Source organism: Eumetopias jubatus, unplaced genomic scaffold (genome assembly GCF_037043125.1).
Source record: "Eumetopias jubatus isolate StellerSeaLion01/CBP00866 unplaced genomic scaffold, mEumJub1_p1.0 scaffold_4, whole genome shotgun sequence".
In the NCBI taxonomy this organism is placed as follows: domain Eukaryota; kingdom Metazoa; phylum Chordata; class Mammalia; order Carnivora; family Otariidae; genus Eumetopias; species Eumetopias jubatus.
This window is the reverse complement of record NW_028274810.1, coordinates 58,632,095-58,644,623: the sequence shown is the minus strand read 5'-3', so window position 1 is coordinate 58,644,623 and position 12,529 is coordinate 58,632,095. Positions and strand designations below refer to the sequence as shown.

Sequence of the window (12,529 nt, the reverse complement as noted above, 5' to 3'; positions counted from 1 at the left end):
AGAAGAGTTCTAATGTCATGTGATTTTACTCTTTAAATAAAAATGATTCATTGTTTTGCTTATACCTCATAAAACTTTTCCTATGCATGACATCTCAAGTCAGAAAATTTCTTTGGTTGGTATGGAAATATGGCCTCCAGAGCTTCATGTCAGTTTGGGCACAGAATAGATAAGGTGTAGGTATGCAGAATCATAAGCCTGATAAGCTGATGACTCTATCAGCTGCTGAAGGGATACACAGGGAAAAGAAAGTTGGAAAAGCAGCACTGTTGAGAAATATCAATAATCATGCAAAGGTCTGATATTAATACAGATCTGAAAGTGAGCTGCAGTGGAAGCCAACTCCTGTCTTCGATGCTTGCTGCAATTCTGTCCTCTTAGGAGGGCCAGGCTTAGGCCTGCACTATCTTCTGATTCTTAGAAAAACAGCCACAACAACACAACAACAAAAATCTAGATCCATCAATGGTTCCATATTGCATAACATTTATTTTTCAGAGCTGTTAGGAGTTATGAAATATGAGATAAGACATCTGGACCAACAGCATCAGAAACTCTTCTGCTCCTTCTTGAATGGTACTGATAGTAGGGGGAGGAGACTGTGAGAAAATTTTGTTAAGTATTGAGCCTGGACACTGCCTGATTTAAATGGTGTGTAAGACTTATGTGACCAATGAAATCCTTGAGATCCTTCTAATTATTTTTTCCTTTCTTCCATATTCTTTACATTACCCTAGGACCTTTGAAGAGCCAGTGATAATTTAAATGTGAGAATGGGTTCCAGTTACCATAACAGGCACTATAAATCTAATCACAGAAGCAGGTGCCAAACTCCCAATGTTGAGTCAGAGAGTTCAGGACTGGAGGACAAGGTCTGTGAGCCTGATTTTAGACTCAGGCAGATCTGAGTTCAAATTCTAGCTTCCACTAGGTTATTAAGTTAAAACGGCCTTTAGTAAGCATTCTGAGTACTTTGTGTGCATTATCTCATTTAATCGTGACAACCATCCTATGAAACATGTAAATGAGTTGCCCAAGGACACACTGATCAATGGAGTAGCCAGAATTTAAACTCTGGCTGTTTGACTCCAAATCCTGCATGCTCAACCATTGTATTATATGGCCTTACACGTGAATGTAATATTTGGTTTCAGTTACATTTTTTTCTCATGAACACAGCTCCAGTGTCTTCTGATATTCATTATTTCAGAAGTTTGAGGTCAGTCTGATTTGGGTTCATTTAAAATTAATGTTTTCCTGCCTTTCTTTTGTTTAGTTTTATTTTGGTTTTGGCCTGCATCCTTAAGTAATTTTCTTTGTCTCTGTAAAAACAAAACTTTTGTCAGGATAGACATGGATACATTTTTTTTCTTCATTTAGCTTGGTCATACTGAGTCCTTTCGATCTGTACACAGAGGGTTTTTTCTTTTTTCCCCATCTCTGCAAAGTTTTTTCAGTTGTGGCTTTTGTTGTTAGCTCATGTTCCATTTTTTCTAGTTTCTTCTTCCACAGTGTCAAGGCCTCTTAGGTTCAATTTCTTTTTTTCTTTTTTTCTTTTTTAAGATTTTATTTATTTATTTGAGAGAGAGAGAATGACAGATAGAAAGCACGAGACGGAAGAGGGTCAGAGGGAGAAGCAGACTCCCCGCTGAGCAGGAAGCCCGATGTGGGACTCGATCCCGGGACTCCAGGATCATGACCTGAGCCGAAGGCAGTTGCTTAACCAACTGAGCCACCCAGGCGCCCTCTTAGGTTCAATTTCTATTCTTCCTCTTCTATGTCTACTATCCTCTCTCATTTTTTTCTCTGTTTTTCTTTTTTAGATTTTGTGGAAACCTCTCAAGTTTGACATTCTGTAATAGATTTTCTCTGTTACTTTTACTTTTTATTGATTCCTGGTTACCTCTTTTATTTTTGTAAATAATATTTTCTTGGAGGGTGCCTGGGTTGCTCAGTCGGTTAAGTGTCTGATTCTTAGTTTCTGCTCAGGTCCCGATCTCAGGGTCGTAGGATTGAGCCCCACGTTGGGCTCCACATGGAGCATGGAGTCTGTTTAAGATTCTATCTCTCCCTTCTCCTTTGCCCCTCCCCCCACCACTCACGCTTGCTCGCTTTCTCTCTCAAAAAATTAATTAATATTTTATTGGAATACAACCACAGCCATTTGTTAGTGTTGTTTGTTGCTGCTTTCAGGCTACAGTGACATAGTTGGGTAGTGGAAATAGACTGTACACCCACAAAGCCCAAAATATTTACTATCAGGCCCTTTATAGAAAAAGTTTGTTGACCTAAAAATGTAATACAAATATCTTAATATCATCAAATATCTAGCAATAATCAGATTTCCTTGATTGTCTCATAATTTTTATTGAGATATAATTGATATGTAACATTATATTAGTTTCAGGTATACAACATAATGATTCAATATATGTATATATAGAGAAGTGATCCCAATTAGTCTAGTTGACGTACATCAGCACACATAGTTACAATCCTGATTACCTCTTAATTTGGCTTATAGAAGCTTCTGTTTCTTGAAACTGTCCATGTTTTACTAAGTTCTTTCTAATTTCTTCTGTTCACTTTAGTGCTTTCTAAATTTCATTTTATTTATTTATTTTTTATTTTAATTTTATTTTTTTAAAGATTTTATTTATTTATTTGACAGAGAGAGAGAGAGAGAGACACGTAGAGAGAGGGAACACAAGCAGGGGGAGTGGGAGAGGGAGAAGCAGGCTTCCTGTGGAGCAGGGAGCCCGATGCGGGGCTCGATTCCAGGACCCTGGGATCATGACCTGAGCCGAAGGCAGACGCTCAACGACTGAGCCACCCAGGTGCCCCTAAATTTCATTTTAATAGCTTATTATGCTTATTACTTTCCAGTTGGTTTCAATAGAGGACATGGCTACATAAGGCCTACAGAGAACACCAATGGCTTTCTAAAGGTTTCCTAGTTTTTAGAGTAGATCATTTTCAAAAATTTGCTGCTATTTGGAGTCTGCAGGATTGTCATTGCCTCTCCATGTTCCGCAGTATTTTTTAAAATTAGGCCTCATATTTGGGGTTTTCTCTATTCACTGTCAAATGAGGAACTGTTCACATTCTGCACAACCCAACAGATTGAGTTGCATAGACTTCCCTTGGCCCTGTTTACTGCTCATTTAGCCCTACAGTCAAGGAATGAGTGACAACCCTCACTGATGCCTGGTGTCCCTTCACTGGGACCACCTCAGAGATGGGTTGCGTATCAGACATGAAATTAGCCTGTATGTCATCATTGATACACGCAGCATATACAATTACTAGGATCTCCCTCTCTCTGCAGCAACCCACCTGCTTTATTGCTAGGAATTATGCCTCATCAAATGCAGACCTCACACCCAGGTTTGCCCCTGCCCACCCCAACTTTCTGCCTTGTCATTCTTGGAAGTTGAGCTTTCTGCATAGGTACAGAAAAGCAGTGTGTGGGTAAGCCTGTGTGTGTGTGGCCTTGGGTGGGGATGGACACAGGCTGACAGTACTCAGGCAGCTACAGAAAGCAGTGCCTGTGTCATTTTCTAGTGGGTTAAGACTGGGGGCCTCCAAATCAAGGGGAAGTCTGATGAAAGGATGAGAGATCTTCTGTCAGCTGTACTTCTCACAGGTAGACAGGGCAAAGCATGGGGGCCAACTCACTGATTTCCCCAGATTCCATTTACTTATAGTTAGTGGCTATTCCTTCTAGATTTTGACACTAGAGCGCTTACTAGTTTTTGCTGCTGGTGGGGTTTTTGCTTCTTTATTTACTTATTGGAATTTTAATCACGGATTGATAAGTGGATAACATTTTATACAGTAAGTGGAGGACATTTTATACAATAGGTCATTTTATACAGTAAGTCTTATATATTAAAAAAAAATGAAACAAAAGCCTAAACATACCAAACATACAAAAGGTGGGCTATTTGATAGAAACACCCCGGTAATCTTGATGAAGTTAATTATAGGTGACATGTTTCTATGTGAGCATACCGGCTTAAACCAAAAGTGTGCTGGTGCTTACTTCCCAAGCCCATTGCCTTTCTCCAGCTTGTGAAATGTATGCTCCAGCCATAACCAATAGCTCATAGTTCTCCAAACTCGCGACGCTTGCTTCTTTGTCTTGGCACATACTGCTCTTTTTCCCTCTGAGACACTCTTCTCCTTCTCTTATCTGGTTAGTCCCTACAAGTCCCCCCAAGCTCAGCTGAAATGTAGAATAGAATAGCGCTGAGGTGCCAGCTCTATTCAGACTGCTAGAATCAAAGGTTAAGTCCCATGATCTGAAGCATTTAATCATTATAACCATTCCCTTAAGGATCCTATAATCTCCTTCACCTGAGAGGGTACAGAATATGCTAGAAGGAGGAGGCAGGTAGGCTGTCATAACAAAATACCATAGACTGGGGGTTAAACAACAGAAATTTATTTTCTATGGTTTGGAAAGCTAGAAGTCCAAAATCAAGGTGTCAGCAGGTTTGGCTTCTTCTGAGGCTTCTGTCATTGGCTTGCAGATGGCTACTTTCTTGCTGTGTCCTCACATGGTCTTTTCTCTGTGTTAGCCCATCCTTGGTGTTTCTGTTTCCAAATTTCTTCTTATAAGGATACCAGTCAGATTGGATTAGGGGCCACCCTAATGGCCTCATTTTATTTAACTCAACTGCCTCTTTAAAGGCTTTATCTCCAAACAGGGTCATAGTGTAAGGTACTGGAGGTTAGGGCTTCAACACATGAGTTTGGGGAGATGCAATTCAGCCCATAACAGAAACAAAGATTCAAAGAAGCCCAACTTTTGGGACAATTCTTAAGGTCTCTGAACCTCAGTTTACTCATCTGTGAAGTGGGTATAAAAACATAACTCGTGGGACTGTTGGGAGAATAAAATGAGATAGGCCATGTAAAGCATTTAGTCCCATGCCTGGGGCATATTAGGTGCCACCTGCATGGATCCCTTACAGCCTCAAGTCAGGAGGTTATTTTGGTTATGTTATTTAACTCAGCCACTGGGATGCTCATTCCACCTACCATCTTCCTTTGTGTTCACCTTCTCGATTGTGGGCCCTGCATTGTATTCTTCTTGCCTTCCAGTTAACTGTGAGCAGCACAACCCTTCCCTGATTCATAGGCAACAAACTTTCAAATCCATGCAAAAGAATTCTTTTTTCATTTGACAGATGAGGAAATTAAGGTTAAGAGCAATTAGTTACTTGCCCAACTTCCCAAAGCTAGGGCATTTCAGAGCTTTCTATCTAGGCCTGCATGATTCCAGAGCTCTTGCTGCCCTTCCCCAAGGACAGGGGCTGAAGGGCTGGGGGAGGTGCTCAACCAGTGACGAGAAGTTACCTCCTGGGCTGGTCCCTGGGCTTCTTTGGACCATGCCTTCCCCTGGAACTTAAGCGCCTCCTTGCTTTTGTATCTGTATCTCACACCCCTCCTGGGTCTTAGGGGAGAGGACAGAAGCTACTGAGCTCCTCAAATCCAGACTGCTCAGCACCAAGCCAGCCATGGAACTCGGTGGGTTTGCCTAAAGCCCCTGTGCTTAGTCACTATCCTAGAAGCTTCTGAGTTTCCTAGGACTTGTATGAGAGTCTGCATGGTGTATTGAGAGTGAAGACTCTGAAGCTAGAGAGCCTGCTTTGGACTCAGCCTGACAATGAATTCATTTATCAGTTACCTATTGGTTTTACCCTCTCTGTGCCTTAGTTTCCTCTTTTACAAAAGAGTAGTACCTACCTCCTGGGGCACTTACAAGGACTAAAAGACTTAATGTTTATAAAACACTTAAGAGTATTGCCTGTAATATAGTAAGCAGTATGTAAATGTTGACTCTTAATAATAATAATAATATTAATGCTATTATTATTATTATTCTCACCCCATATGGATATGGACTTCTGCAAGAGAAGACGAAATTAATGAACTCTTAAAAGCCAGGTCCAGTTCCCAAGACCCAGCTGATGGGCAGATCCATAACGTGTCTCTAATTGCTCACAATCTACCAATTTTCCTATTCCCATTTACAAGTATTTGCGGAGTCAGACACCTCATGTTTGCTTTAGCTCCTAAAATCCTCTGGGTGTTCCTGGGATTATCAAACTAGTCCTTTTCAACCTAATTGCACTCTTCATAATGGGCCAGATGTGTATGATAAGTCCTACTTGTGGCTGTGTCAATTGCTGCATTCTATTTATGCAGCTTCCAGAGCAGCTTCATTATTTATCCCCTCCCCCAACACAATTTGGCTTGTGTGCCAGTGTTTTAAACCCGTGTGAAGCATTTAATTTTGCCAATACAATTTTAGGGTATTAGTTTGCCTCCTGTTCTCTCTCTGCCCTCCTTAATTACCATTTATTGCAAAGTCACACAGAAACATTAAATGCTAATTCTGACTTACGTGTTCCTGGCCAAGAACAAGGGTAATAATTTCCATCCAACACAACCTGAACTCATTTTACATAAGGGTGATTCAGAGTAGAGATTTGAAATCGTAATCAAGTCTTTCTCAAAATCGCCTTACCCTAGCAGACATTCACTAATGTCTCTGCTAATTGGTAGGCAAATGACAAAAAACAAAATCTCAGTGTTAAAAAAAAAAAAAACAATGCAAGAAACAACAACTTTGTAACAGCATTCGTGAAATTGCTCCTCTCATCAGCTCTTGCAACGTGACAGTTTAAGAAGGGAACACAACTCATTTTATTTGGTTAGATGGGGCTAATCCTACATCACCATAATCCCTCCTGATGTTTTATTGATTCTAAAGGACATTTAATCAGGAAGCAGCTCAGCACTAGAATCCTGCTAATTAGCAAGCAGCCACATTCCAAATGGGTTCCCAATTGAACAGCAGATTAATGGACAATATGTACTAAAATAATGATTCGTGTGTTCAGCTCCTAAAATGTGTGTCTAAATTGCATCTTTAATCTCTAAAAGATATAGGTTTGTATTCAAAGCCCTTAACGGAATGGATTTAATTCAACAGAAGAAGCTTTAGCCAATGACTGTTTAAGGATGAAACAGGTTTATCACTTATAAATGCAATTCTTCACTGGTTCTCATGGTTTGATGTCCTTGAACATTCAAAGGTCAAAGACAGATGAATAAAGAAACCATTGTGCTTCTCTGATATGCACATAAAACAGTGGGAAATTGAGAATTTTGATATACATAGCCTAACTTCATTTGCTTCCCAATCACTCTTATTCTCATATCTGTTTCCTGGAATCTTGGTTCCAGACCCCATCTTTTAATCAAGTATACTATATACCAGGTATAATGTGAGGTCTTATACTTGCATTTTTATCGGTGCCTTTTTGGGACTCCCAATTTTAGATTATTGGTTTTCTACTTGGCTCTTAGCCCACTTTTCTGCTTTTGCTGCTTAACCACCTCCCTCCCCCTTACCCAAACACCCCCAGGGTTTTATAAGGGAAACTCCCATAACCCGAAGCTGGTCTGGTGGAAATTCATTGGCTAGGCTCAACCTCCTTCCCTCATTTACTTATCAGTTGATGTTTGCCTGTAACCTCCACCATTCTTTGCTTTTCTGTATTGCTCTTATCATCATGTGATATATGTCACATATTCCAGCTTATTTATTGTTTCTCTTCCCCATTAGAATACAAGCTTCATGAGAGAGGAGACTGTTCCATTCATATCTGTATTCCCAGTGATTAGAGTAGTGCTTGGTATACAGTAGCTCGACAAATATTTGTTAACTAAATTAATAACTGGATTAATCAAATGTTTACTGTGTGACTATCATGTGCCAAGTACTGGCCTATAAGATATTGGGGATATAATGTGAGGGAAACAGTCATATTCCCTGCCAGCATGGAGATGACTATCAAGACATTAAAGTAACAAATCACACAAATAAATGTATAATTACAAATAATGATAAGTTTTAGGAAAGAAAATAGCTGAGTGCTAAGAGAGAGTATAGCACAAGGAACCTGATTTTGATGAGGTCTTTAGGAATGGCCTTCCTCAATTTGACCATGAGAGGGACTAGTCAGAATTTGCAAATCTGCATGCCTCCCTGAGAGTATTTTGAGACTCTACCCCTTTCTTAGTTCAGTTCAATTTCATAAATATTTATTGAATTCTAATATGTGCCAGGCAGTGCTCTAGACACTGGATACATCAATGAGTAAAACAAAGACTCAGCCTGCCCCCTGGCAGTATAGCTTATAGTCTATCAGAGATTGACAAATAACAACAAATAAACATCATACATCAGCAAATCACCAAATACATTAGAAGTTGGTAAGTGTGTAGAAGAAAGCAGAAGGAAAGCAGGTTAAGAGGAAGAGGGGCTGAGAGACTACAGATTTAACTAGGGTGGTTAGTGTAAGCCTCATGGACAGGGTGACATTTGAGTAAAAAATAAAATAAAGAAGATGAGAGAGTTAACATGAAGATATCTAGGGAAAAAATGTTTTAAGTAGAGGAAACATTCAGAGGTTAGTTGCTAAGGTGGCTATGTGTTTGGTATGTGTGAGAAAGACAAGGATCACAGTGTAACTGGAACAGAATTTCAATTTCATTCAAGCTACAATGGTAGCTTGAATGAAGTGTAGTTAAGTAACAACAGAGGTGGTGAGAAGTGATCAGATTCTGGGCATATTCTGAAGATAGAGTTGATTCATTAATGAATTTTTGATGGATTGAATAGGAAAGGTGAGAAAAAGACAGCTAAGAATTACAGGTATGTTGTGTTTTCATTTTAATTCAGTTCAAAATATTTTCTAATTTCCCTTTTCTGTCTTAGCATAGGTTATTTAGAAGTGTGTTGTTTAGTTTCATAATGTTTGGAGATTTCCAGTATTTTTGTTTGTTTGCTTTTAATTTCTAATTTAATTCTGTTTTGGTCAGAAAACATATTTTATATGATTTCATCATTTTAAACTTACCAAGACTTGTTTTATGGCTCAGAATATGGTTTATCTTTTAAATAGTTCTGTATGATTAAAAAGAACTTGTATTCTGCTATTGTATGGAGTGTTCTGTAATTGCTACTTATATCAACTTATTTGATCATTTTTCCAATTTTTATATTATTACTGCTTTTCTATCTCTATTCTATTACTGACAAAGAGATATTATATTCTCCAACTCTAAGTGTGAATTTATCTATTTCTCCTTTGAGTTTTATGTTTTTGCTTCATGTAAATTAAAGCATGTAAATTATTAAGGACATGAACATTTAGGTTTGTTATGTTCTCTTGGTGAATTGACTTTTTGGCATCCCTTGCTTTGTAATCCACTTTGTCTGACCTTAATGTAACCAAGCCAGCTTTCATTTCATTAGAGTATATCATGGTTTATCATTTCCATCCTTTTACTTTTAGTATGTCTATGTCCTTATATTTTAAATGGGTTCATTGTAGACAGCACTTAGACAGTTGAGTCTTGCTTTTTTAATGAAATCTGAAAGTCACTGCCTTTTAATTGGTGCATTTGGATCATTAATACTTAATGTAATTCCTGATATGGTTGGGTTTAAATCTAACACCTTGATATTTATTTCCTATTTGTCTTGTTTCTTGTTTCCTTTTCCTCTTTTTAATCTTTTATCATTTAAATATGCTCATGCTTCCTTTTTATCTTTTAAATTAGTGTTTTAACTTATTATATTCTTCCTTCAAACAAAATTATAATACTTAATTTATAGTATAAGAACCTTATCAAGTACATTTTCATTTCCCCCTTGCAGCCATGTATGCTACTGCCAAATGTTGCACTTATGTTATGAACCTCATAGTGCATTATTCTTATATTTGCTTTAAGCAGTAAATTTTCTTTTAAATAAGAAATGTATCTTTTATTCATCCATACATTCACTATTTCCAGTATTTTCATTTTTTGTGTAGATCCAAAATGATCATTTTCCTCGGCCTGAGGACTTTTAACATTTGTGGTACTGCTCCGATGGTTATGAATTCTCTCATCTCCATCTTATCTTTGTTTTAAAGTCTATTTTGTCTGATGTAATTATAGCTCCCCCAGCTTTCTTTTGGTTTCCATTTGTGTAGAATATCTTTTTCCATCCCTTCACTTTCAGTCTGCACGTTATCCTTACATCTGAATTGAGTCTCTTACAGGCAGTGTATAGATACATCTTGTTTCTCTCTTATACATTCATTCACTCTTTATCTTTTGATTGGAGAATTTAGTCCATTTACATTTAAAATAATTATGGATAGGTATGTACTTATTGCCATTTTGTTCATTGCCTTCTGGTTGTTTTGTAATTCCTCTGTTCCTTTCTTTATCTCTTGTTATCTTCCCTTTGTGGTTTAATGACTTTCTTTAGTGATATGTGTAGATTTCTTTCTCACTATCTTTTGTGTATTTGTGGTTACCATGAGGCTTACATATAACAACTTAGATTTATAACAGTCTATTTTAAGTTGCTCTGAACTATTCCCAACCCTTGTGCAAGACCTAAAAATTTTTCTGTCTCTTTCTTTTGTTCTCTCCTCCCCCCACCCCCTCTGCCTTGGGTAATTTCCTCAAATGGATACATTAGCCAGTACTCAAGAGCAACTCTTTAGAAATCTCCAGAGGGGACTCTCTGGGGATCTCTCTTCTCCACTACTCTGTACTGTGCCTTCTAGCCTCCTTTGCCTTCTTGACCTCCAAATGCCATCTCTTTAACTGAAGAAGAATTCAGGGCTCTGGATTTCCTCTTCTTGTTCAGTAAGCTTAGCTTACCTCATTTATTTTTCTTTCTTTAGGAATCACTGTTCTGTGCTGCCTGGTGTCAAATGTCTGAAAACCATTGTTTCATATATTTTGTCCTGTTTTTTCATTGTTTGACTCTTGATAGTCTATAAAGGTTGGAATTTGAAGTTTCCTGCTTTGTCTTTCAATGACCAAGAAGACTCTGTCCTTAATATACGCAAACATTCTTTAAGTATCTTTAGTAATGAAATTGATTACTTCAGCGGTGCCTGGGTGGCTCAGTCAGTTGAGCGTCTGACTCTTGATTTCAGCTCAGGTCATGATCTCAGGGTTGTGAGATCAAGCCCTGCATCGGGCTCCATGCTCAGTGGGAAGTCTGCTTGAGATTCTCTCTCTTCCTCTCTCTCTGCCCCTCCCCCACTCATGTGTGCTCTCTCTCTAAAATAAATAAATAAATCTTTAAAAAAAAGAAATTGGGGGCTGGGAGGGATGGGATGGCTGGGTGATAGACATTGGGGAGGGTATGTGCTATGGTGAGTGCTGTGAATTGTATAAGACTGTTGAATCACAGACCTGTACCTCTGAAACAGGTAATACATTATATGTTAAAAAAAAAAAAAGACAGCAGGAAGGGAAAAATGAAGGGGGGAAATTGGAGGGGGAGACGAACCATGAGAGACTATGGACTCTGAGAAACAAAACTGAGGGTTCTAGAGGGGAGGGGGATGGGGAGATGGGTTAGCCTGGTGATGGGTATTAAAGAGGGCACATACTGAATGGAGCACTGGGTGTTATATGCAAACAATGAATCATGGAACACTACATCAAAAACTAATGATGTAATGTATGGTGATTAACATAATGAAAAAATAAAAAAATAAAAAAATTATTTCACAATAAAACTTCTAAAGGCAGATCTCACAGGTGCCTGGGTGGCTCAGTTGGTTAAGTGACTGCCTTCGGCTCAGGTCATGATCCTGGAGTCCCGGGATCTAGTCCCGCATCGGGCTCCCTGATCAGCAGGGAGTCTGCTTCTCCCTCTGACCCTCTTCCCTCTTGTGCTCTCTATCTCTCATTCTCTCTCTCTCAAATAAATAAATAAAATCTTAAAAAAAAAAAAAAATCTCGCTGTTTGGTATCCTAATAGAGGACTATGTGAATAAAAAATCAACTTACTTTATTTCACCATGGTACCCCAAATCTTGATGGTTTAACAATGTTTCCAGGAGATTCAAAGTTAGATATAATCCATGCTTTCCACATATAGCCCTGACCTGCAAAGTAAGAAAGGATTTGGAGTTTCATTATAATGAAATTAAGATTTGAATTTTAGCTAACATAACACTGTATGTTAACTATACTGGAACTAAAATGTAAAAAATTAAAATAAAAATAACAAATTTTTATTTGATTGCTGCAGAGGTATATTTCATTACTCGAAGCCAATGAACTTTGAAATGTTGATCTTAAATTTTTGCCAGCAATGGAATGGGTGGTCAAGGCCTAGAAGTTATATATACTTATTATACAGGTAAATTGCAAAATATTTTTGTGTATTTCCTTTGATTTATAAAACAAGCTTGATGTATTAGCTTGGCCAATGTTGCCATCTGCATTTCATATAGGATAAAACCAAGACTTAGATTAAGTCACTTCCTTGATGTTACACAGTTCATAAATGATGGAACTTAGTCTAGAAACCAGATGCCCAATAAATTTTTGTTGGATCAATGAATAAAGTGTCATTGTAGTTTCCCAGATATTTAATATTTTCTGACTCTAGCTGACAAATCAGTTCAGTTCTCAGGTTGGTGGG

At 38.2% G+C, this 12,529-nt stretch overlaps 1 protein-coding gene across 1 annotated transcript in view; it reads right to left on the bottom strand.

Annotated features, from left to right (window-relative positions):
• The window catches only part of CUNH1orf87 (chromosome unknown C1orf87 homolog), a 78,325-nt gene that overhangs the window by 18,774 nt on the left and 47,022 nt on the right, over positions 1–12,529 (bottom strand). The window contains exon 7 of the mRNA XM_028106730.2: positions 11,890–11,987. Within this exon, the coding sequence (XP_027962531.1) occupies positions 11,890–11,987 (98 nt within the window). The remainder of the gene's footprint in view (positions 1–11,889; positions 11,988–12,529) is intronic.